The 26,332-nt window shown below is 35.7% G+C and overlaps 1 protein-coding gene and 2 long non-coding RNA genes across 4 annotated transcripts; 1 reads left to right on the top strand and 2 right to left on the bottom strand.

Annotated features, from left to right (window-relative positions):
* Positions 1-12,496: 12,496 nt before the first annotated feature.
* Positions 12,497-13,226, top strand: LOC140860063 (uncharacterized). Its single transcript, XR_012143586.1, has 3 exons — positions 12,497-12,687; positions 12,824-12,971; positions 13,096-13,226. It is a non-coding gene; the product is annotated as an uncharacterized lncRNA (long non-coding RNA).
* Positions 13,227-14,629: 1,403 nt separating this feature from the next.
* On the bottom strand, positions 14,630-20,903 carry LOC140860120 (uncharacterized). 2 transcript variants are annotated; one of them, XM_073262935.1, is made up of 5 exons: positions 20,578-20,903; positions 19,297-19,587; positions 16,362-16,670; positions 15,742-16,246; positions 14,630-15,215 (listed from the first exon to the last, which is right to left on the bottom strand). In XM_073262935.1, exons 3-5 carry the CDS (start codon positions 16,662-16,664, stop codon positions 15,088-15,090), a joined length of 936 nt encoding a protein of 311 aa, XP_073119036.1. In that variant the 5' UTR covers positions 16,665-16,670; positions 19,297-19,587; positions 20,578-20,903; the 3' UTR covers positions 14,630-15,087. The 2 variants fall into 2 exon arrangements, with proteins under 2 accessions (XP_073119036.1, XP_073119035.1); XM_073262934.1 differs by having other exon boundaries at positions 16,362-19,587.
* Positions 20,904-22,654: 1,751 nt separating this feature from the next.
* LOC140865870 (uncharacterized) lies at positions 22,655-26,114 on the bottom strand. The gene is made up of 3 exons (XR_012144741.1): positions 23,355-26,114; positions 23,058-23,177; positions 22,655-22,983 (listed from the first exon to the last, which is right to left on the bottom strand). It is a non-coding gene; the product is annotated as an uncharacterized lncRNA (long non-coding RNA).
* Positions 26,115-26,332: the final 218 nt, after the last annotated feature.

The following is a 26,332-nucleotide window of genomic DNA, read 5'->3' as shown; positions in this document are numbered from 1 at the left end:
GAAACAATTCCTTCACCCAACGGTGAAGTAACAGCTACTAAAGTAGGCAACAACTCAGTAGGCAAGGCATGCAATAACACAAATTTCTCAGAGATAAAGGAATGGGAAGCACCTGTATCTATCAAAACATGAGCAGAATAACCGAAAATCGAACAGTTACCTGCTATAACATCGTCAGGTGCTGCCTGAGCCTGATCCTGTGTCAAAGCAAAGACTCGTGCCTGGTGTCTCGGAGGCTGGTTGGCACTAGAGTTACCTCCCTGTCTGTTCTGCTGCTGAGGCTGGAAAGAGTGCACTGCAGAAGACTGCCTCTCAGGTTGAGCTGCAGGTCGAGATGAACTTCCACTCTGAGCTCTATCTCTGTTACGCTGAGGGCACACCTTAGAGAAGTGTCCCGGTTGCTGACAGGTGTTACAATTACCAAAGACTCCCTCACACTGATTCGGTGAGTGCCTTCCCCCACACTTGCTGCAGTACATGGCTGAAGATCCAGAACTCTGTCCTGAACCGAATTGCTTCGAACCACTGGAACTAGAAGAACTGTTCCCCTGCCTCTTGAAGTGTTTACCTCTTGCTTTGTACTGATCCTTTCTGTTTCCCCCACTGATTCTACCTTCATACCTTTGCTGCTGGTTCTGATGCTGAGGTGGCTGATTCTGATACTGAGATGGTTGATTCTGATACTGCCTCTGCTGCTGAGGTGCTACCTGGTTACCTCTTTGCCTCCACAAGCCTGCTTCTGCCCCCTTTGCATGATTCATGGCATCCGCAAAGTTGTTAGGCCTGTTGGTGTTTACCAACGTGAATACATCGGGATTCAACCCATTGATGAACTGATCGGCCTTTGCTTCCTCATCTTCGGCAATTAGCGGTGCAAAACGCAACAGATTATCAAACTTAGCCACGTATTCTTCAATGTTCAGATTCCCTTGCCTCAGATTGGAAAACTCTGCTCCCTTATCTTTGTGATACGAGATAGGGAAAAACCGCTTATAAAACTCAGATTTAAAAAGAGTCCAAGTAACTTCCGTACCTCTACTCTCCATTGCTTTCTTCGTCACGATCCACCCGCTCTTAGCAACCCCACGTAGCTGATGAATGACTAACCTGATTCTGCGGTCATCTTTGTAATCAATGGAATCGAACAGCTGATCAATATCATCCAACCAACTCTCATACTCAACTGGATTTTTTGAACCCATCAACAACGGCGGATTAAACGACTGAAACCTCTTCAGCAAGGTTTCCATAGGCATTGCGGAAGCATCCAACTGATCAACTTCAGTGCTAGCTTGCTCAGTCGCGGGAAAAACTGGCGGTGTGTTTCTGTTTATCGCTCGACGAGGACCCATCTGAATAACAAAGGTTAGGACATAAGATATCTCAATCGCTACAACCGGTGCCCTTTACAACCGCTCAGAAAATCGGATACCAGTCGGTAACATAAGCAGTTATATCTCAAGTAGATCATGCTTTATAAAAGTAAATCACATAACTATGTAATTCAAATAATTCTCAACAATAAAGCATGCTCGCATGGAATTAAGTATACAACTAAAATAATTCAAACACATGCAAGGAGCCAATACACGTAGACTCGATCTACCCCGCTCACTCTAGTTCAACCAAGAATCTTATCTCTCTGATACCAGTTAATGTGAGACCTCGTTTCTAATCAACTAATCTCGGAAAAACAACCGATAAGTAAACGAAAAACCAAGATTAGAAGCAACCAAGATTTTTTTTTTTTTTAAAGAAAGCTCGCGCGCCCGCGCCGAAGCTTCGCTAAAACCAGCGCGCCCGCGCTCTAGGGAAGCGCGCCCACGCTCTAAGGAAGAGCACCCGCGCCCTTTCCTTGCAAAGAGGCCGCGCGCCCGCGCCGTCCTCTCGCCCAGAAATATTAAGGCACCGAAATAAACTCAACAAAACCTAAACACTTGCATTAAAAGTATTTGACAAGCCAATAACAATACAAGAAAGGTTTAGAGAAGAGAAACATTCAATTCGGTAGTACCTACATCGATTATTGCTTAAAAAACAAATACGAGAAGTTCGAATGACTAAACATGTTCGCAAAACATAACTAGATTGACATGCTGATTCGACTTCTAAACGAGTCTCACTCCTATCTCTTGCTCTTGATGCTAACCAGGTCTATGCTGACTTGATCATGCCCTTCTTGTTGCCAAGTACACATAAAAAAACAAAGCAACAGCCGGATAAACCGGTGAGAATGATAATCCCAGTAAAAGCAACATATCAAGTAATACAACAATAAACATGCTTTCAAGACAACAACAAAATCAATAACAATGTAATGAAATGCATATCTTTAAACCGGGATATCAAATTTGATAAATGAAGGATTGCTGCTGTGCTTTTGGGATCCCGAGGATGAGATCATGTGATGACTCACCGACTCTCCCAATCGAGGTGGTGCCACATATCTCACTCCTCTAAACTTTGAGCAACCATAATGAGTATGCTAGCACTAGGCGATACGACTACGACCTAGGCCACTCAATCATAGTTCCCAAACGTCCAAACAAAAAGGGCGGTTCTGCCCGCTGAAATCAACGTAGGCTCAAGATGAATGCATAACAGAAACATAAAACATAAGCCACATAGTCAAAAGCAAAATCAACAAGACACAAGTTCCTCATGCTAGAACAAGTGTAGATGCAATATGTGATTTGAAAGGGAACTCGAGAACCAACTGTCCCGAGTATGCTATCCCGCTACGATGACTGCTTTTACCTTTCAATGCCGTAGATCCAACTCCGGACAAGCTACAACAAAAGATTGTATCAACAACTATATAACCTAAACAACAAACAACGGTTCAAGAAATTCTCTTTACCTTTCTTCGTCCAAAACTCGACGATCAAATGCTGCTAACACAGGACTCGACAAACTCCAACGAATCTATACGAAGATAAGAGTTGATCAACAACAATGATCACTCACAAGCCAAACCTTCAATCAATACAAAAATGGTTCGAAATCTCCAAAACTCAAACCGACGGCATAACGGCTATAAACTGAACAAACCGGAAACGCAGACAGCAGTTCAATACCGATATAACCTCATATCAATGCCCAAAACAACAATAACAAAGCAAACCCATCAATCTCAAAATCCAAGTTTTCGAAAATGGCTTCCAAAAATCATAACAAATCCGAACGTCGCTCTAATTCAAAACCGACAGATAATAAACGATCAAAACTCTGTCAAAAACAACATAATCGAATTTCAAATGATTCTAACAACATCCAAAAACTATAATGCATCTGATTGTAGAAAAACTTACGATATAACGGAGCTCTCGCTGCAATGATCGCTAAACTGCTTTCAAAAATAAATTCCAACGTCCGGATCGTGCTCGGACTGAAATCAGAAAGCTTGGAAAAGCTTGAAGGCGTTCTAATGGAGGGAGACGGATATGGAGGAGATGGAGAAGACTTTGTCAACAAAATTCTAAGAGTAGATAATATATAAAATCCACAATTTGCGTTTTAGTTCCTAAAATTTCCAAAATTTGCAAAAAGGACCCTGATCAAAATCAAGTTGGCTCGTGAACTCTGTAATCTTCGATTAACTCAAATAAACTCATTTAAGATAAAAATGGGGCGTTACAACTCTGTTACAAGAATGCAAATCTGAAGTTTTTGTGTCTAAATGATGTTCAAGATACACACAAGAAAGATGAAGCAACACCTTCTGAGGAAAGTGTTCACACTATGTATCAAGAACTTTATGTAGATTGAGTAAAAAGAAATCAAGCAAAGTGTGTCTTGACTAAAGAAAATGTGGAGTTGAAAAGTGCCTTGGCCAAACTTGAAGTTCTTCTGACGAAAAAGGACATGGAACTTTGCATTGTAAAGGATGAACTGGAAAAAGCAAATCAAACTTTGACAAAAATACAATTCCAGTTCAAACAAACTCTGGGAATTATTGATGACTGGAAAGATTGATAAAGCTGGATTGGGTTTCGAAGGAAACACATTTGAAGTTGGTGAATCTTCGCACACTATTCCGAGACCTACAGTATTTGAGAAAGAAAGTAGTCCTTCATCATCTCTCAAAGAAGAACCTTCTGTTCCAATCACCCCAAAGCAGGTATATACTCAAAACCAGAAAGGTAGTAGACCTATCTATATCTGTCATTATTGTCATAAACCAGGACATATAAGGCCTTATTGCTTCAAACTGAAGAGGGATTTCATAAAGTGGTCTGGTGACTCGATGTTGTCCAATAATGTGCCCAACATTACTTCTCACAACAATACCAGGAGACAACATTCTGTTAAGAAAGTCTAGATGTCTAAGGTGAAGCCTAAATGTTTTGTAATCTATACTTCACTAAAAATTGATTTTGCAGGAGCTTGGTATTTTGACAGTGGCGGTTCTCGCCACATGACATGATCAAGAGAGTATCTCACTAATTATGAGAATAAGGAAGGAGGTTGTGTAACCTATGGAGGAGGAGCGAAGGGTAGAATTGTTGGCAAAGGAACTTTGAAAGTTGATGGAATACCACAGCTTCACAATGTTCTTCACGTCGAATGATTGAATGCTAATTTAATTAGTATTAGTCAATTGTGTGATGAAGTTGATTGTGAAATTTGATAAGAACTCATGTGAAGTTTTTAACAGTGCAAATGTTTGTGTGATGGCAGGAACTTGATCATCAGATAATTGTTATCAGCTGGATGACAATGTTGTCTGTAAGACCTCAAAGACAAGTGAACTAGATATTTGGCACCAGAAACTTGGTCATGCAAATTTCAACACTCTCAAAAAGCTGAGTAAGTATGAATCTATAAGAGGTATTCCGGATCTTACCTCTGGATTTCCTTTTGTTTGTGGGTCATGTCAAAAAGGAAAACAAACACGAGCTGCGCATCCAGTAATAGAACATCATGGAACGACTCGTTGTTTAGAGTTATTACACATGGATCTTATGGGTCCTATGGAAGTTGAGAGTATTGGTGGTAAGCGTTACTCTTTTGTAATCGTGGATGATTTTTCAAGATTTTCTTGTATAAGGTTCATACGTGAAAAATCTGACACTTTTGATGAATTTAAATCCTTACTCAGGAAAGTGACGAATTTGCATAACCTGACAGCAAGCGAATTAGAACAGATCATGGTAAAGAGTTTGAAAATTCAATATTTTCAAATTTGTGTGACGGGAAATCTCCCAAGAGTTCTCAGCACTAAAAACTCCTCAACAAAATGGGTTGGCCGAACGTAAGAATAGAACTCTGCAGGAAATGGCTCGTGTCATGTTGAGCTCAAAGAATATGGCCAAACAATTCTGGTCCGAAGCTCTCAACACAGCTTGCCATATCTCAAATAGAGTTTATTTTAAAAGTGGTTTAAGTGTAACTGCCTATGAAATTCTTATGAGGAGGAAGCCTAATCTCAAATATTTCCATCCATGTCTTTGGTTGTGTATGCTATGTCTTAAATGATAGATATCACTTGAGTAAAATTTGATTCGAAAGTGACAAGTGCATGATCTTAGGATATTCAACAAATAGTAGAGCTTATAAACTGTATAACCTGAAAACAAGAGCTATTATGGAATCTGTTAACGTTGTATTTGATGATCTTGCAGATTTCAAGGAAAAGACAGCAAAAGATGATTTTCAAACACTGTTCGAAGATGGATCACGTTCTCCTGCTATGACTGTTGGTACACCTAATGTTACCAACATTGATATCAGAACATCAGAATCTCCAGTAGTTGAATCTGATGAAGAACAACTAGGTGATTCCGTATGTACTGAAAAAGAAGTTTCGAGGAAGATTAAAAAAGATCATCCAACGTCACAGGTAATTGGTAAAGTGCAGCATGACAGAATAACCTGCAACAAAGAACGAGTGGACTATAGAAAGTTAAGTGGGTTACTGTGCAACTCTTCTGACTTTACTCAGGTAAGATACTCAAGCTTCGTATCTAAAATTGAACCTAAAAACATACATGATTCCTTGAAAGATGAGTTTTGGGTAAATTCTATGCATGAAGAGCTAGAGAAATTTGTTAGAAATGATGTTTGGTTCTTTGTTCCTACTCCTGATCATGGAAATGTAATTGGTACAAAATGGGTTTTTAAGAATAAAACTGATGAATCAGGAAACATAATTAAAAATAAAGCTCGTTTGGTAGCACAAGGGTACACTCAGGTAGAAGGAATAGATTTTGATGAAACATTTGCTTATGTGGCTCGCATAGAATCTGTCAGAATGTTACTTTCTATTGCTTGTTATATGAGTCTGAAATTATATCAAATGGATGTAAAAGTGATTTTCTTAATGGTGTTTTGCTTGAAGAGGATTATGTCAAACAGCATAAGGGTTTTGAAGATCCTAAACAGCTGGATCATGTGTACAAACTGAAAAAGGCTCTTTATGGACTTAAGCAAGCACCACGTGCATGGTATGGGAGGCTAACAGAATACTTGTTGAGTATTGGCTTCAAAAGAGGTGAAGTATATAAGGCACTCTTTATTCAAAAATTGCAAGGTAATATCGTCATTTGTCAAATCTATGTTGATGATATACTTTTTTGTGCATCTTCTCAAGTGCTGGTAAATCATTTGTTGATTGTATGTCATCCACATTTGAAATGAGTATGGTTGGAGAAATGAATTACTTTCTTGGTTTGCAAGTTAAACAGATGAATGATGGAATCTTCTTGAGTCATACTAAATATGCCAAAAATCTTGTAAAGAAGTTCTGTGGAGCACTCAAAACATATGAAAACTCCAATGAGTTCAAGTGAGAAACTGGGTAAGGATGTTGCGGCTACAGGTGTTGACAACACCATGTACCGTATCATTATAGTAATCTTCTGTATCTTACTGCTAACCGGCCTGATATAATGTTCAGTGTATGCTTACGTGCTAGATATCAATCTGAACCTAAAATTTCTCATCTTAATGCTGTGAAAAGAATTTTGAAGTATGTTGCTGGAACTGTTGACTTGGGAATTCGGTATTCAAAGGAAACCAACAATAACTTGGTTGGATTTAGTGATGCTGACTGGGGCAGGTGATTTAGATGATAGAAAAAATACAACAGGGGTTTTTTTTTTATTTGGGTTAACAATTTAGGCTCTTGGTACAGCAAGAAACAAAATTGTGTTTCTTTCAACTGCTGAATCTGAATATGTGGCAGTAGGAAGTTGTTGTTCTCAGTTGTTGTGGATGAATCAAATGATTGAAGATTATGGTCTTAAGAGTGAAACACCTATTGTATATTGTGATAATTCAAGTGCAATCGATATTTCTAAAAATCCTGTTCAACACTCTCGTACTAAGCATATTGATATTAGACATCATTTTATACGTGATTTAGTTGAAAAAGATTTTATTCATTTAGAATTCATTGGCACTAACAATCAGCTAGCTTACATATTCACAAAGGTATTAGATTTTGAGAGATTTTCTACTCTTCGAAAGTCTCTTGGTTTATGTTCTCTATAATCTCTTTCTCATGTTTTCATTTGGATGTTGTCAACATTGTGGGACAACATCTGACTTGCATTTTTTTTGTTAGGTTTTTCAGACATTTTTCATTGTTCTCATTCACTCTGTTCATGCTCTGTTTGCTTTGATTTGGTCTTCGACTGGATCATTTGTAGTTTTTCTGGCTGAATATTTTTTTAAACACACTAAGCCATGTAAATCGCTCACTCAAGTCACCAAGTAGTTGAGGAATGTTCATGTATTCCATGATCTTGTTCCACGTGAAAAGTGATGTTGATTAATTCTCTGTGAGCTAATCTGAGATGTGATAACGCAATGGTTTATCATATTAAATTTTTTGAAGAAAATGGAAAAAGCGACCGGAGGGAGTCCAATGAAGACCATTCTTTCAATGTGCAGGCTACCACTTCAAAGTCAATAATAAACTGGTTCGGCAACAAATAGTGTGAAAATTTGTTTTTTTTTAAAACTACATTGTTCCTAGTCGATGTTGTCAACATCAGATGCAAACATCACTTCTGTTAACATATATCGTGCATTATTGTTGCATTTTGAATTTTCCTCATTCTGTTCTAGGCATCCTTAAGCCATGCATCTACATTATATTTGTTGAAAATGGAGGTTGGCAAAGTTGTTTGTTGTTTTGGTTAATATATGATGAGAATTGAATTCACCAAATCTTCATCTTAGATTGGCTTTCTATGGTTTTCCTTCAATGGCAAACTCACACTTTGATCCTCATGATATTAGGTCTGATATGGGTGTTTCAAAGGATGAAGTTCCTCCTACACCCACGTTTTGCCTACTGAACTGTCAATGGCGGTCGTCCCTGTTCTGGAACAGTCGGTCCCTCCTGAAGAAATTGCTCCGGGCGAACCTGGGAATGAAATAGATGTTGACAATCCTCCAAATTTCAAGTTGTTCGACCGCATTCGTCCTCGTCCACCGATTCGACGCCGATCAAAACGCATGGCTGGCTTCAACCCGGACTATTCTCGCTCCGAGAAGTTTTAGGGCAGTGTGCTTGAACGTCCTGCTTTCATTATGGACCCTGATTTTTTGTCAGGGGATGACGCTGATAATATCGATTTTGATGTGGCTGTTCGCACCAAATCGAAATAAGGACGAGAGTCACTTTCTACTTCTGTTCCTGATGATGAATCGGTCCCTTAAAAGGTAAATCCCTTGGTTAACTCACCTCCTCGTTTTGTTTTTCAACCTGTTGTTGTTTCTGTGGAAATTCATTCTGTCCGAAAGACCTCCAGTCCAGACACCCTTGCTGATTGCAAATTTGAAAAAGTCGCATGTTCCTTTGGCAAAGAACACGTCTTCCCCTTCTGATGAGGATGAGCCTGATGCGGAGATGGCTCAGAAGTTTGCAGATAATTGTCCCTCTTTGGACTCTACTTCTAACTCTTCCTCTGTCTCATCCTATGCTGCAAAAGAGTCGGGATCTTCTTCTAGGTCTCTTACATCTTCCGATGTTGCGGCTCATGATGTAGTTGACACTGCTTCAGATGAAACTCCACTTGATGAAGCGTATGATCTCTCCCTTTCTTTCTCTCAAATGTTTTACACTCGTGAAGCTACTGCACTATGGTCTCTATTTGAGAATCGTGGTCTCATTGCTGAGAAGAATATTGATCGTGAATCCTTTGATTAATATCACGTGTTGTCATTTTTATTGACTAGAGGAGTTTTACCTACTGTGTCAAATATTTCTGCTTACTGTGTGCCTCCGGTGTTAGAGTTTTACACCAATCTCACTGCATCACTTGGTGATAAAGACTCTCAGAAGTATGGCCAAGTGTTTGTTCGTGGGAGTTTGTACACTTGGACTCCCGGATTTATCAATGAACTCTATGGTACCCCGGACGTTGCAGAACTGGATGATGTTCCTGATTTAGGCTTCATCACAAGTACCATTACTGGAGGACTTGTTAAGACCTTTCCTGTTGGACCTCATCAATTGTCGGCTGCCCGGATTACTTCTTTTTATTCAGTTCTTCATAAGGTGGCAGTGAAAAATTGGACCCCTTCAACAAATTCCACTATTGTGACCCAGGGTCAAGCTACTACTCTATATGCTTTAGGGACGTCTGATAAGTTCAATTTTGGAAGTCACGTGTTTCGCACTATCCTTTTTTTTGCAGATGGAGGTGGTAAATCTACCAGTCTTCCTTTTCCATCCTTGGTCTTTCGTGTCTTGGAATCCCAGGGCTTTGTCCGTAACGCTGCCGATGTTGTCTCTGTTGTTGGTCCTGCAATTAAGATTGTTCCACCTTTTCTCAACGGAAATCGCATTATAGATCTACCTCTGCTCCATGGATCGACCACTGCCTCTCCTGCTCCTGTTCAACCTCCGCCACCATATTTTATTCTCGTGTCTGGTGATTTTTGAAAGCTCGAATCAAGTTTGTTGAGTCTCAGATTTTTCATGCTCAAATGATCATTGCTCATTATGAAGACCAGATATATGAATATAAACTTCTGTTAGACGTGTCTGCTTCTGATCAAAAAAGGGGAGTTGATGGGGAAGAAGTGCTACCACAGGTGGATGTAGCTGGACCATCAGGCACTGCGTATGCAAATGATGCAGGAGATGCCTAGTATTAAGAGTCTTGTCTTTTGCTGATTGACTTTTGCTAATCTTTGGATGTTTTCTAAACTCCTTTCTTTTTGTGCTTGTTTTTTGCTGGATCGGAGTATGATTAATGACACTTAATGTTGTTAGCTTCATGTTGTTAACATTACATTACGTGACATTGATTTTTAAGTATATATGTCTAATTCAGGGGGAGTTTTCGTGTAATGAATTTAGGGGAGTAGTTGAAAGTGTTTTGATCAGAATTGCAAAAATGGAGAGTTTGAAATTTGTTTTTTAAATTGTAACTCAGTCAATATTTATTTGTGTCTTTCTTTAAAAATTTTCCTTTGCACGATTATATTTATTTCACTGTCTAAAGATTTGTGTTTCCATGATTTACAGGATCTATCGTATACAAGAAAACAAAGATATTTAGAGATTAACAAAAAAGTGAAAAGTAGATTTAGAAAAAGATATAGTGCAAAGAAGCAAGGATAAATGATAGGCTTTTGAAGAACAGAAGTGGTTGGATATCGGAGAAAAAAACCAAAAGTGGGTGAACGAGATTTCTGGCAAGGAGGATTGATTGAAGAGTATCAAGACTTCTCAAATTGCTTACTCTTTGTCTCGTTCTTTTACTTTAATTTATTTATACTCTTATCGGCTGTTATTCAATCTAGAATTGAATTAAGAGTATTGTTAGGATTTCTCAAGTGTTGAGAATTTTATTTTGATAGGATTACTAGGATTGATGTTTGTAATCAAATATTATTTTGTCCTAGTAATTATTTTTGCCATGAGGCATCGCACAAGTCTTTGGACTTGTGTACAATAATTTTTGTGTTTTTATTTCCGTTAAGTAATCAGGATTAGTTAATTATAATTTCTTTATAACTTTCAAACTTATCGTATTAAGGGATATTGAATGTTGTTATACTTTGATGTTGCTGCCATCGTAAAACAACATTATTGAATTTGACTTTATATATGTTTTTACTAAAAACCTGCGAAGATAATTCTAACATAAGTATTAATCAAATGATCAGGGACTGAGCCAGAATTTAAAACTAGTTGGGGTTCGCTCCGCCCCATTTTAGTAATAATTAGATAGGATGAATATTATTACATTAAAATCGAACCGAACTTTCTAAAACCTAATTATCGACAAATGAAACTAAATACACATAATTTTATCACAAATGGAACGAACCTGACCGAAAATTGTTATTTCGGCCAAACGGAATTAACTGAACTTATAGATTTTTTGTTTAAAAAAAACAAGTTTTAACTAACAAAATTTAATATAAAAAGTGAAGTAAATAGATTTAAATTTTATTTTTAAAATATATATATTTTCAAGTCAAGTTCTATTGTCCAATAAAAAAATCTTAATACTTATATCCAGTGTTTTCATAATCGGACCGGTGATCGAACCGGTCTACCTAAAAAAAACGGTCCAACCGGTCGGACTGGAAACCGTTTATATAATATAATATAATAAATAATATATTTTGAATTTTAAAAACTAAAAAATATATATAAATAGACAAATATATATATATATATATATATATTTATCATAATTTGAAAGTTAAATAAATGTGTAAATATATTCAAAATATCAATTATAGTTCTAAATTATTTAAATAAAAAATTATTTAATTTTAAAAAAACCAATAATTATTAAAATATTTTTTTGATGAAGTAAAAATTCCAAAAAATCATGTATTATATATAAAAATATTAAATTTAAAATTTCAAAAATAAAAAAATTAAAATTTCAAAAATAAAAAATAAAAAAAATTCGAAAAACCGGTTCAACCGATTCAACCGGTTTTCCGGTTCTTGACCGGTCCAACCGGTTCTTGACCGGTTTTGATCGGTTCTGACCGGTTGGACCGGTTTTCGGTGAAGTTTCGGACCGGTCCGGCGACCGGTCGAACTGGTCGAACCGACCGGTCCGGTCCGGTTCTGAGAACAGTGCTTATATCATAATAAGCTTTATTAAAAATTTAATAATATTATTTTTTATTAAAGTTCGATTTTTCGGTTAACCAAATTAAAGTTTTAAGTTAAAAACCAAAATTGAAATGAAAAATTTATGTAATAGTCTAACAAGAGTTGAATATTCCACAAGATTTACTTCCGTATTTTTTGTGGTCATTCACAAACATTACGTAATTTGATAATAAAATAACAGCAATATATATAAAATATTATATAATCTATAAAAAATTTATCCAAAAAAGATAAAATTAGATTGCCCAAATTAAAAATATGGTCTCCGCCGTCACACAGACGTGAAACCCTAAAAATTCATGGGAATTTTCTCGCTATATACATATGGTTTTTGTGGTTAGAAACTCACGTCAAATAATTTATGTTCAATAAATGGGGCAGAGGTTCCGGCAACAGCAGAGCCTGCTGTTGTGGATGCGGAGGAGGGTCTCTCTCCTTTGACCTTCACTCCACTTCATTCCTTACACGAGAAGGTTGACAGAATGATCTGCGGCGCAAATGAAATAAATGCTATGTTTAATTTTTCTAAAAATATGATTTTATTTCTCCAATCTTCAGGTAACAGAAGCCATCCTAAAATTAAGGTATGATCCCCTTTTCCATTTTGTTATTACTAATCATTTTCATCTCTTTTGGTTTCAATTCAGCTGTCCCTCAAATTAGCCCAGTTTTTGTATAATTTGTTAATGATTACTTTTTCCATTTGAAACTATTAATTAGAAGGACATGGCACAAGATAGATCTGAAAGCTTTGCCATAAATGACATGAGCCATCATGGCTGACTGAGGCATTTTCGGTCGAAGAAGAGATGATTATTGCCGAGCTTTACGGAAAGCTTGCAACAAATGGGCACACATTGCCACTCGGGTTAGTAATTCATCTTCGTTAATTAACATCTTTTTTCGTTGTTTTAATGTTTTTACCTTTTCATGTTATATGGTAAAAGACGATAAATGTTGATTTGCTGTTTTTTTTTTTTAAATGTAAATAGCTCCATGGTTGGATTAATAACGACACAAAGATTTATTGAAATACCAGGTGGAAGAGACACAAAAGTGCAGGCTTATCATATTTCTCCTTCATCTCTTTCGGCTTCGTGACAACTCCCCTTTCCATATACCGCATCTCTAATTTCTCTAATATGGTTGGATCCCCATATATCATTAAATGATCCATCGCCAAGATGGTTAAAAAGATTTGACAAAAGTTGTAGAAGTAGATGAACTAATATTATTTGAGACACAATCTCGAAAGGAAGCATTTTTTGTCAACAAAAAAAGTTATTAATCTCCTTGTCGTTGGATATATGAACCTTGTGGCTTCAGGGCTTCATTTAATCCAAGCGGCTGCGATGGGGGCTGATGATTTGCATGGTATCAAGTAATAGATAAGATAAATCGGCTGGTGTCTTTCATTATCAAATATTGGAATATTAAAATAAAGAGACAAGAGAAAGCTACTGGTTTAGCAATTTTTCCTCCACGAAAAAAGAAAAAAACGCCAGAATCATTTTCATCTCTTTTGGCTTCGCTTTATTAGATACCCATTTTAGAAAGCTATTTGGTGAATTAATCAAGACAACATTTGCACATGGTTAGATAAATTGTGGCCAATTTGTGAAATTTATATTTTATTTCGTCGTAATTTACGACGGTTTTTGTTAATCGTATTTTTACGACGGATTAATTTTATTGATATTTGAAGAAGGTTTAAGTTAAAATGTCGTTAAAATAGCTAATGGTTAATGTTTTTTTTCTTCTTGTTGTGCATGGTTTGTCATTCTGATATGTCTTGTTGATATTCTTAATTTATACCAAACTCAGGAAAACGCGTGTTTTTGCAATACGTTTTTTTAAATAAAACCAAAAACATGAAAACAATTTTGAAAAGTTTTTTTTTTTTTTGTAAATAAATTAATAGATTTTATAAACGTTTTACTTTCGTAAATAAGTAGTTATCAATGGACAAAATAAAATAATATTTTAATAATTAAATATATATTAAAAAATAAAATAAAAAAGAGTCTTTCATACCAAACCTCAACTTTAATAAAAGATATATACTTTGTGTCAGATGTACTCATCCTAAATATTGGAGAAAAATCAATTTGTAATTATTATAAGATATATATAATTATTTTTTTATTGTGATCGACAGTTCAGGCCAAAGAAAAAAAAATCCTAACACCTTTAAAAAACGAAGTGATACGCTGACAAACATGTAAATAATTTTACAAAAACTATTAAATTAGTCAGAAAAACGAACTGATTACGAACAAAACTATTAACTAGCAGTCTAAAAAATAGGAAAAGTCCCGAATAATTTTCTCCAAATACCCAATCATATTAATGTTGTTGATTTATATTTTAAACCTGAATCAATTACTTTAACACTTTGGTGTCGTACAGTCTTGGTTATATGCAACTCCAAAGCCAAAGCATAATTTCTAGTCTCTACGATTGCGGACCTGCATTTTTTTAATAAATCATTCTTATAATTTTTTTTCTAAAGAAACACGACACATGAAAGTGAAGTCGATCAACAATTGAAGATTTCTGCGGTTTGCTATTTCTAAAAATTCACGTCTTAAGTTGTTAATTTCAACTAAATATTTAATCCGACAAAACATCTCACTGCAAAACGAGAACCTGAAAAAGTACATATATCGTGATTTTTTTCCCTCTGTTGTCCCATTAATTTCTCCAAACCGAGCGAGGCTGAAAAAGGTTCATTCGAGCAAAAGGAATACATCTGAGACCCAAATTCTCGTATTCTTGCCTTCCCAAATCACAACTTCCTCGTAGCCACCCCTTAATAGTGAAAAATGAGAAAATATATCCCCCACCACACCCGGTGGGGTCATAGCCATTAGATTCATCGCTCCATATGACATATCAATGACCTAAACCACACCGGGGACCAGAGTAGTAAAACTCACAGTGCAGTATAGTCGGGCTAGTAAAAATCATGCGAGGTAGGCAGACTAACAGGAATTCAAATCCTCCCACTCGGGCAAGGCCACATCCAACGGCGCATTTGGTGGGAAATTGTTGAGAAGGCTTGCCAGCTCGTCCTCTACAACCTCGGCTCCCGGTCCCGATTCCTCATGTTCTGCACCCGAGTGAACAAATTAATCACTAAATGAAAAAATTTGTAGGAAAATATTATAAATGTCACAAGGGAGAAAAAGTCTTGTATTAATAAAGTAAGAATGGAAGTCATGATCAGTGGTAAATAAACAAAACAATTAACTCAGTTCACAAAGGTGTTTACTTTGCATGCAACATAATGTATAGGATGAAAGTTCATTAATAGCACTGCACAATCACGTTTTCATTCAGGTCATCAACTTTGCGAAATGCAGCAGAATAAACACTGTTTAATTAGTCTATTAAGATAGTTTGTTTTTCGAAAATTGCATAATATAGCAATAAATTCTACCTTTGCTGAGTTTGCATTCCTAAAATGTATTTACTGTTTTTTTTTTTTTGACGAAAACCAAAGAAATTAAACGGAACAGACTTCATGTCAGCATAACACAGCAATGAATTATATCCATGAGGAATTTGCATTTCTAAAAATTCATTCATTGTTCTCAATGTATCTCAATAATAAATCAGTTCAGTGATGTTATTACCACACATAAACTCTGATTCCAGCACCATGTAACCATCAGCCCCAGTTGCAGTCGCTTCCAATGGTTGGATTGAAGGAAGCCCTGAAGCGACAACATGCGTAACTTCATGAAGAGGATTGTCCAGAGCTAAAGGCATTGGGGATGCGCTTGATAAACTAGAGCTGGGAAAAGGTGCCGTGGCTGAACCAGATAAGGAGAATGATCCGTTTGGAGCAACCAGCGACAAGGCCACACCACCTTTATTATCGCGAAAAAGGGTCAGCTGGTTGTTAAAAATTGAATTATCCAGTATGCTGGGTGAAGGATCATTTAGGGTTGGATATCCAAACGTATTGAAGAAAGACGAGGTATTTGAATGAGGGGGCTGAACCGAAGCCAAAAGAGATGCAAATGATTGCGGTGGTTGGTGTACTTCTGCAGGAGAAATAGCTAAACCAGCACGTTTCTGCCTCTTCATCCTCGTATTCCAATAATTCTTTATATCACTGTCGGTCCTCCCAGGGAGCTATTACATGGAAAAAAATCAGCAGCTTAATAATTGAACACCTTATATCATATAACATGAAAACATGAACAAGGAAAACAACGAAACACGACATTAACAAAGATAAATAAATAACCAGAGAAGCAATAAGTGCCCATTTGTTGCCAAGCCTTCTGTGAAGCTTGGCAATACGTATTTCTTCGTCAACAGAAAATGCTTCCTTTTTGAGATCGGGCCTCAAAAAATTAGCCCACCTACTTCTACAACTCTTGTCAGATCTGTTTAACCCAGTATTTTTTGGTACTAAACTCCAATTCCCTGCACCACGCTCCTGTACATAGTTTTTTAAGATCTCATCTTCAGCCTCAGTCCACCCTTTCTTTGAGCCATGCTGGCTCACGTCATTTGTAGCAATGCTTCCAGATCCATCTTCAGCCATGTCCTTCTAATAGTTTCAAACGGAAAAATTAATGAACAAATAAAAAAGTGGGCTAATATTGAGCCAAAAAATGTTTTCCAATGACCAAAGTTTTGCGAAGACCATGTACGAGTGTGAGTACCCCAACAAGGCTTCCGATAATTTATAGGCGAAAAAGCATTGTATTGAGTGCTTCTCTACCTACAATTTGTCGACATGCGCTGTAAAGCAAGCTTTATAACAATAGTCAGTAAGCCATAAATATATTTCTCACTTCTTTACGATAACATTTCCCTGCTTTAATCCGTAGATTTTGGCAATCTTATACACAACACCAAATAACATGAGAGTAATTTGGTATTAGAAATTCAGTAGTTGCATGACATGGTATTTTTTTCCCACCCTCATAAAATGAAATTCCATTTACTTTTAGAATTATCACTTACACTTCACAAATTTTTAATTCCATCGGCCATCCTACATTTATTTTCATACTTTTTAGTTTCTCTAGGACATTCTTTGTTTTTAACTTAATGACCCAAAAAAATAAATCATCATAATACCTCGTTCATTTTTTTCTACTTTGTTGACTTATTTTAACGAAATATTTTACTTGCAAATTTCTTTAATACCAATTCACTAGAAAAAAAGTCAACAAAAGAAAGTCTAGATTTATACCCTTAAAACTAATTACTACATGTATTTCATTTTAGGTAACATTGCAGGTCTCAAACTAATTGCAGAACTTCGTGGTTTACAATAAATTAATTAGACGAAGAGAGTGTAAACAGAATATCACTAACAAAAACCAACTGGACCAAGGAAATTGCATTGATCAATAATTTTTTAATTTTTATTTCATGGAAACATCAACATTAAAGGCTATAATCTCCCCAAACACTTGCCCCCCGATTTATGACAGGCAATCAACTTTATATTCGGGTTTCCTATTGTTAACCAGATAGAGCAAATATTATTGCACAAGAACTCGAAAAACAAATTTTTATCTCAAAAACTCTGTATTTTACTATAACTAATAAAAATTTCATTACATTGATGTTCATATTTAAAACAAGAAGACAACACAACTTTGTGAAATAAATTATTTGGCCAATCCGAAGATTTCACCGCTCCCAAATTTTCCTAAAATGACACATTGATTACAAGATATTTTGTACATGTAAACAGAATGACTAATATTATATACTAGTATTCCGCTCCAAGCATCCGTTTTTTTTAACGAAAACAAAAAATAAAAATAAATTGTAAATTTTAAAAATACAAATAATATACTGTTTTCCTAAACAAATAGTTACAAAAACGCAAATAAATATATCAATTTCACAAAGTGAGTGGCATTTTCGTAAATAAAAAACATCAAATGGCACAAAGTGAGTGTTATTTTGGTAAATAATAAAACATTTAATGACTACAAAAGAGGAATCCATATAAAATGACTAAATTGCCTAATAATTTTGCTTTTAGTGAAAATTAAGCTAAGATATAATGGTAATTTCAAATCAAGTTTCACAAATTAATTGAAAGTTAGTTAATTAGATGGTCCCTGCTATAATAATATAGTAAGATATAACAGGAAAGTCATCAAAACAATCCAATATTTTTTAAAATTAATAAATAATGACCCGGAGGAATGCAATCGACCAACTGTGGGGTAAAATTACCACTTCCCTTTATTTTCAACATGTGAATCAAAAGATCATTTTAATTAAAAAATTTTGTTCTAAAGAATATTTACCCATAAAAATCAGCTACTAGACACAGAGAAAGGAACAAACAAATTAAGATCGACACAACCAAATATCAATGAATCATTGCTGAGCCTTCTTCCTAAGGCCATAGACATACCAGATTATGCCCTCCATTTGCAGCAATAAAAGATTTGACAATTCAGGAAACACGATGAGAATAAGATTATAAGACGAACATCAATCTTTGGAGAACAAGTATACCAAGTCTTTTATGTGAGATTCAAACTGGAAACTCGAGTAAGGGTTAATGGCATTTGAAACAAAGGCTTCAAGAGGAAACTCTTCAAATACTACACATTTTGCATATGTGATCATCATGCCCCTCCACCCACTTGAGGAAGACAAAAGAAAAAAGGCATGCGTTTGACCGTATTTGAACCTTGATCCTAATCTCTTACGGAGATGGTATTGTTTATCACTTCTTAGTCACGAGATCATGGCATTAGATGGTAAATGGATTTTTGGAGCCAAATCAAGGAATTGTGATGCATTGATAGTGCGCCAAGCTGTGCAGTGGATTAATAGTGCACCAATATTTAATATTCAAGCAATTAAAAGCTTACTTAAATGGACTTGAGGTAGTATTTTTGTATAATCACAAAGTGACTACTCAAAATTTAATTTCCAAGTGTTGTTTTTATTATCAAGAACCAAAGAAACGAAAAAGAACCATATTTCATGTCAGGATAATACAGCAGAATTTTATCCATGCGGAGTTTGTGTTCATAAATTGTATTTCTTTATTTTTGTTAACAAAAAGCAAAGAAACTAAAAGGAACGGACTTCGTGTCATACAACTTCAAATCTATGATCATGAAAAGGGTTAATTTCTTATTGTTCCCCATGTAGTTCAAAATAATAAATCAGCTGAGTAATGGTATTACCAGACATAAACTCTGACTCCATCGTCACGTTATCCTCGGCCCCTGTATTTGGAGCTGCAAACATAAGGCCACCTTGTAGAAGGCACTCGAGTTGTCGCAGTCGCTTCCATTGGTTGGATTGAAGGAAGACCCGAAGCCACAACGTTAGTAACTCCAAAACTGGGGGAATTGTCTAGAGCTAAAGGCATTGACGATGCACTTGATGAGCTCTGGCTGGAAAAAGGTGTCATGGCTGGACAGGATGAAGAAAATGATGTATTTGGATCTACCAGTGACAAGGCCAGACCCCCCCTAATTCCAAAGTTATGACAATATAGTAAATAAGCTTTCTACAAACTGTGGTTCGATATAAATTACAAAAGAAAAGGTAACAGATCAATGGTTGGTCTGACTTATCTCTACTAGTTCGTAAAAGTGCGCATTTAAAATGAGATATGTGTCAGTTCTTCTTGTAGATTTTTGGTTTCACAATTGTGATTAATTATGATCGCAATAGGGATAAATCTTGGTCTTGCAACAATAGACAAATTGGTTCTATTCATGAAACTATACAGCACAAAGTTTGTTAAATATCAGCAGGGTTTTATGTTCGAAAGGACAAATTAAGCAACAGTTTACTTGTTTTAATGAAATGAATCGCACAAAAAGTCTCCGTCAAAATATACTAATTAAAACATTATCAGAATAAATGAATAGGGATGAAATTTTAAACAAAATTTAACTTCCAGATTCCAAGAACACCACATCGGCAGCACTAAATGAGGTCAGTCATCATTCTCGCTAAATCATCTCAAGCATATGTCAATCATAAGTCAAACTAAATTTTATCCCCAAGTAAATAATACCATCTTGAGATAGAGTAAGTTCCATAATACAGCAATTAAACTGCAAATACCAAAAATTTCTTCTATTATCATTTTTAATCCAAAATTTACTTACCATAGAATCTCATATTCCTCTAATTTTAAAAATAGCACTTGATCGAAGTCAACATAAATAATTTTTTTTAAAAAAAAAAAAAACCTTTGGCATAACTGTTAACTTTTTGAGATTCAACAGTGAATAACACATCCTGATAGAACATAAAAACTGAATAGCACGTAGCAACACTTGTATATTTCACATGAACCAGTATTAGTATTATTACTTTTATATATAAATAAATAGACATTTTAAAAAATCCTGGAAAGCTGCACAGAACTACTAATTGATTTTAGCCAATGAAAGGAACACACATAATGCATGGAATAGCAGTTACAATGCCAAGGAAAAGGGTTGTACTTCAATTTGCACTGAATTGACAGTTTTAATCACTTCCAACACCCGATCCAGTGCCCAGTAATGACGAGGTGGACATGGGGAGCATGGCGGACCCTTCGCCCAAATTTTATTATTTAAAAAAAAAAAAAAAAAACTTTTTGCATTTGCTTCACACAGAGCCCTGGAGAGAGGATAAGAGTGGGAAGGAGGGCGATTCTGAGGAATTTCCGTCCATGCTCGCTTCTGCGTCCGCGGCATTGTTGCACGGACCACCCTTAAGACGACCTATCTTTGCAAACCCAGGGGCGGAGCCGCCCTGATTACTTTCCTCTATACTCCCACCGGACATAAACATCTAAACATTATAATTTAATATAAATTAAATAATAACTAATTGATAATATTTTTTTTCATGAAAAATAAATTTTTTATTGTTTTATACCGTCTCATAAGAATATTATGGTATTAAATATTTTTTTTTTTAAATTCGATCGACACCTTAAAACTCTTTATGTACGTAAAGATGGCAAGAAACAAAGTTGCATAATCAGAACGAGTCAACATCCGAAATAAAACAAGCACATGCATTTCGAGTCATTAACACATTTACATTTGCTATACTCTTTGATCTATGCCCCTCCTATATACAAAAAAAAAAAAAATAAACACAGAATCATGGAGGCTCAACTTTGATTTAAAACATTTAAGAGCAAACCTTGAACAAAAAAAAAATATTTCAATAAAATCCATATCATATTCAACTTCAAATTATTTGGACATTGAACATAAATAATTATTTTGGTGAAAATGTGAAAAAAGAATCCCGGCCAAAAATAGTATGATCTGCCAATTTTTTTCAATTATGTTCATTTGAAAAACAATGTAAATCAAATTTCAGAAAACATATCACACAATATCTCTACCGCTCATACACATCTCTCGATTTACCCTCCGCATGAGCCAATGGGCCTCTGACTGATGTAAAATGGTATTTCCTTCGGGGTCAACCCTTTTATAAATAAATAAATAAATAAATGGGAGAAACAGAGCACCGGAATGTGCAACATCTTTTACTAGGGCATTTAAATCTAGGTCATTCTCTAACATTGTGATTTTTTTTTTTTTTTTTTTTTGTAACGTGGGAACCCGCGGCCACTACCTTCGGTGCGCACTGGGTAAACCCCCGAACTAACGCAATAGCCTGCAAACTACGTTAGTCAGGTAAACCACACTAGGCAAGCCCTGTGTGACAGGCTAGTCCAAGAAGGTGTTGGTAGGGGGAATCGAACTCCTGACCTCTGGCCAAGAGTTCACATAGTCCACCAACTTGTACACCCCCTTAAAAGGCAACATTGTGATCTTTCGATATACAAAACACAGGTCCATCCAATGCAAAGAACACAGGTTGTTCGTTTGTGGCGTTTGTGCGTAAACAAAAACCAAAAAACAATTTCAGGAATGCAATAGACAAACATTTTGGAATGGGAAAACTAAAAGAGCTGCAAACACAAGAAATAGCAGAGGTAATGAACTCATATAGGCATGCATGCAGATGCAGGCCACGCTAAACGAAACAGAAGCCGCTCTGCGACCTAGAAACAACACAAAAGAAACACACCAAGCGAATTATTTAATCGAAAACAATAATATAACTGAATCCAAAACAGAGGGAGGATGGATAATGAAAACCATATGCTAGCGGACATCATGGTTGACAGGGGACAGAGTAAGGCCGCTTCTCGACGACACCCCTATTAAAGAAAGAGAGGCCAATGGAGAAAAAGGGCAAGCAAACACACACGATTTAGCAAATATCATAGAAAGTAGCCAAACGACAATCCACCTGAAACCCAAATCCGACAACACACCCGGCCTTCTACCTCGCACCATGTAGAGTTGTAGACAACAAGCGTACGACAAAAAGAAGAGCAAAAGCAGGGAGAAAGCAACAACATCCAGTGCAAATACAAGAAATACCAAAAGTCATAAAAAAATAATAATTACATGCACCAAAAGTAAATGCACAAGACATGAAATTCCACAAACCATTTTTAAGGATAAACATGCTAAAGGAATCTTTGAACTTATCCCAAGGAATCATTGATATTGTCGTTTCAGTGAATATTTATTTATGTATGAATATCCCTACAAACTGCTGAAATGAAAGGTAATAAAGCTAACATCATGCCTAACAAAAAACCACGATAATTAAGCATCAAAATTTCTGGCCAGTGTATGATATCAATCCGCCGGCACTTTGGAGTTGCAAATGACAAGATATGGTTCGCACTAGATGACCTTCCAGTTTCAATTTCAGGTATTCCTGGAAGATCTTATCGTTAATCCAACGAGTTGATAAAACAGAATCCTGAATCTGGCAGCTCTGATCAGAGACAATTTCAAGTTGGCCGATTGGAATTCTTGATCCTGCAAGATCAAGGTGAGCTGAAACGGACAGCTTCTAGGAGATACTGAAATCCAAAGACAATAGAATTGCTAACCTGCTGGAAGGATTCGTGGTATTACGGTTCCTCTATCAATGAGTGCAGCCTTTTTCTGAATGTACTGACTTTGTTGGTATCAACAGCCATGACTAAACCCATCAATCTATAGTTTTTATGCTGCACTGACATGAGACTTTATAAAGAACTGTCTGTGGAAACCCATTGAACAAATGAAAGTTTTAAAAAAATCTCAAATAGGGGTAGTTAACTAATCAGTTGGACAGAATATTCTTAATCTGAATTTTAAGAACATGATTTAATTAAAAGATGTCAAAGACCGATTGTGGTACTTGCCTCACTTGTGGTGACCGGCTGAGCATGCAAGGGAAAACAAAAGGACCATGAGCTAAGCTGCAGAAGAATTTTTCCCAAGGGTCAGGTGACAGCTATCAATGAAAATTTCATCTTCGGGTTTAATTTTTCCTAAGGGTCAGGTGACAGAAATCGAGGGAGCTCAACTCGAATACATAGAGTTGCAGTTTCTAGATACTGGAAAACAAACTCAAGTTTAGAAAAAAGGAGATTAAATCACCAAAAATCAGTAAAACAATATGATGTACAGAAAAAACAAAACCCATACACACAGACTCCAATCTGCATAAACCAATGGACAATACACACGCAGATCAATCAGTCTAAAAAATAATTAATTAATCAATAATTTACAAGAAAACAAATAACCAAGGAAAAAAAATAACAACTGATTCTACCAAATTTATGGTTCGCAATATCGGTGTTTTTGCCGTCGTTACATAAACGGAATTCTAATGGCCGATGGAAATTTCATACCTGAAAAGGAAAGGTGCTCCGGAGCGCCGATAATCACCGGCAGTACTCATTTTGCCCTAATTTTTCCGACATGTATGCTTAACTGACTAAATAATCATCATCATCCAAACTAATTAAAAAATACTCGCCTGTTTCAAGAACCTAGATGCCCAGGTTGTATAGGCAAATCAATATTAATCAAACATCACCACAACGTTATGATATGAATATCGAAGTAGAAACTAAATCGGTTTTAAGTTAATAAATTAAATTACAATAGCACCAAATATACATGTGTTACATAAAAAATTGCACCAATTTATCGAACCAAATCAAGAATATAAAATAATGAATACCAGAGACCGGAGCACACATCCAAAGGCATTCTACCAAACATATTGTAAGTATGACATGCAGATCATATTACTACCACAATGCATCAAACAAACAAATCTATATCAACCATCATGCTAAATCTAAATTTACAAAAACAAATTAACCAGAGACAAATTTCATCCCATCAAAATTGAATTGATTTGATGGGATATGAGATACAAAAAGAATTTTAACTTTATAATTCCAATGCTTATTCTTGAGCCTTTTGCTAGATCTCAGCAAAATTTTTGGGATTGAACAGAATTCGAGGGAGCTCAACTCGAATACATAGAGTTGCAGTTTCTAGATACTGGAAAACAAACTCAAGATTAGAAAAAAAAGAGATTAAATCACCAAAAATCAGTAAAACAATATGATGTACAGAAAAAACAAAACCCATACACACAGGCTCCAATCTGCATAAACCAATGGACAATACACACGCAGATCAATCAGTCTAAGAATTAATTAATTAATCAATAATTTACAAGAAAACAAATAACCGAGGAAAAAAATAACAACTGATTATACCAAATTTATGGTTCGCAATATCGGTGTTTTTGCCATCGTTACATAAACGGAACTCTAATGGCCGATGGAAATTTCATACCTGGAAATGAAAGGTGCTCCGGAGCGCCGATAATCACCGGAGGAACTCATTTTGCCCTAATTTTTCTGACATGTCTGCTTAACTGACTAAATAATCATCATCATCCAAACTAATTAAAAAATACTCGCCTGTTTCAAGAACCTAGATGCCCAGGTTGTATAGGCAAATCAATATTAATCAAACATCACCACAACGTTATGATATGAATATCGAAGTAGAAACTAAATCGGTTTTAAGTTAATAAATTAAATTACAATAGCACCAAATATACATGTGTTACATAAAAAATTGCACCAATTTATCGAACCAAATCAAGAATATAAAATAATGAATACCAGAGACCGGAGCACACATCCAAAGGCATTCTACCAAACATATTGTAAGTATGACATGCAGATCATATTACTACCAAAATGCATCAAACAAACAAATCTATATCAACCATCATACTAAATCTAAATTTACAAAAACAAATTAACCAGAGACAAATTTCATCCCATCAAAATTGAATTGATTTGATGGGATATGAGATACAAAGAAAATTTTAACTTTATATTTCCAATGCTTATTCTTGAGCCCTTTGCTAGATCTCAGCAAAATTTTTGGGATTGAACAGAATTCGAGGGAGCTCAACTCGAATACATAGAGTTGCAGTTTCTAGATACTGGAAAACATACTCAAGATTAGAAAAAAAGGAGATTAAATCACCAAAAATCAGTCAAACAATATGATGTACAGAAAAAACAAAACCCATACACACAGACTCCAATCTGCATAAACCAATGGACAATACACACGCAGATCAATCAGTCTAAGAATTAATTAATTAATCAATAATTTACAAGAAAACAAATAACCGAGGAAAAAAATAACAACTGTTTATACCAAATTTATGGTTCGCAATATCGGTGTTTTTGCCGTCGTTACATAAACGGAACTCTAATGGCCGATGGAAATTTCATACCTGGAAAGGAAAGGTGCTCCGGAGCGCCGATAATCACCGGTGGAACTCATTTTGCCCTAATTTTTCCGACATGTTTGCTTAACTGACTAAATAATCATCATCATCCAAAACTAATTAAAAAATACTCGCCTGTTTCAAGAATCTAGATGCCCAGGTTGTATAGGCAAATCAATATTAATCAAACATCATCACAACGTTATGATATGAATATCGAAGTAGAAACTAAATCGGTTTTAAGTTAATAAATTAAATTACAATAGCACCAAATATACACGTGTTACATAAAAAATTGCACCAATTTATCGAACCAAATCAAGAATATAAAAAATGAATACCAGAGACTGGAGCACACATCCAAAGGCATTCTACCAAACATATTGTAAGTATGGCATGCAGATCATATTACTACCACAATGCATCAAACAAACAAATCTATATCAACCATCATACTAAATCTAAATTTACAAAAACAAATTAACCAGAGACAAATTTCATCCTGTTGTGAAATTTGCTCGCAAGCGTACGAGTGTCAAGTTTTAATATAGTAAAAAATCA

Source organism: Henckelia pumila, chromosome 4, assembly GCF_033568475.1.
Source record: "Henckelia pumila isolate YLH828 chromosome 4, ASM3356847v2, whole genome shotgun sequence".
NCBI classification, from domain to species: Eukaryota; Viridiplantae; Streptophyta; class Magnoliopsida; order Lamiales; family Gesneriaceae; genus Henckelia; species Henckelia pumila.
The sequence above is the reverse complement of the archived record's forward strand: the minus strand, read 5'-3'. Positions and strand labels throughout refer to the sequence as shown.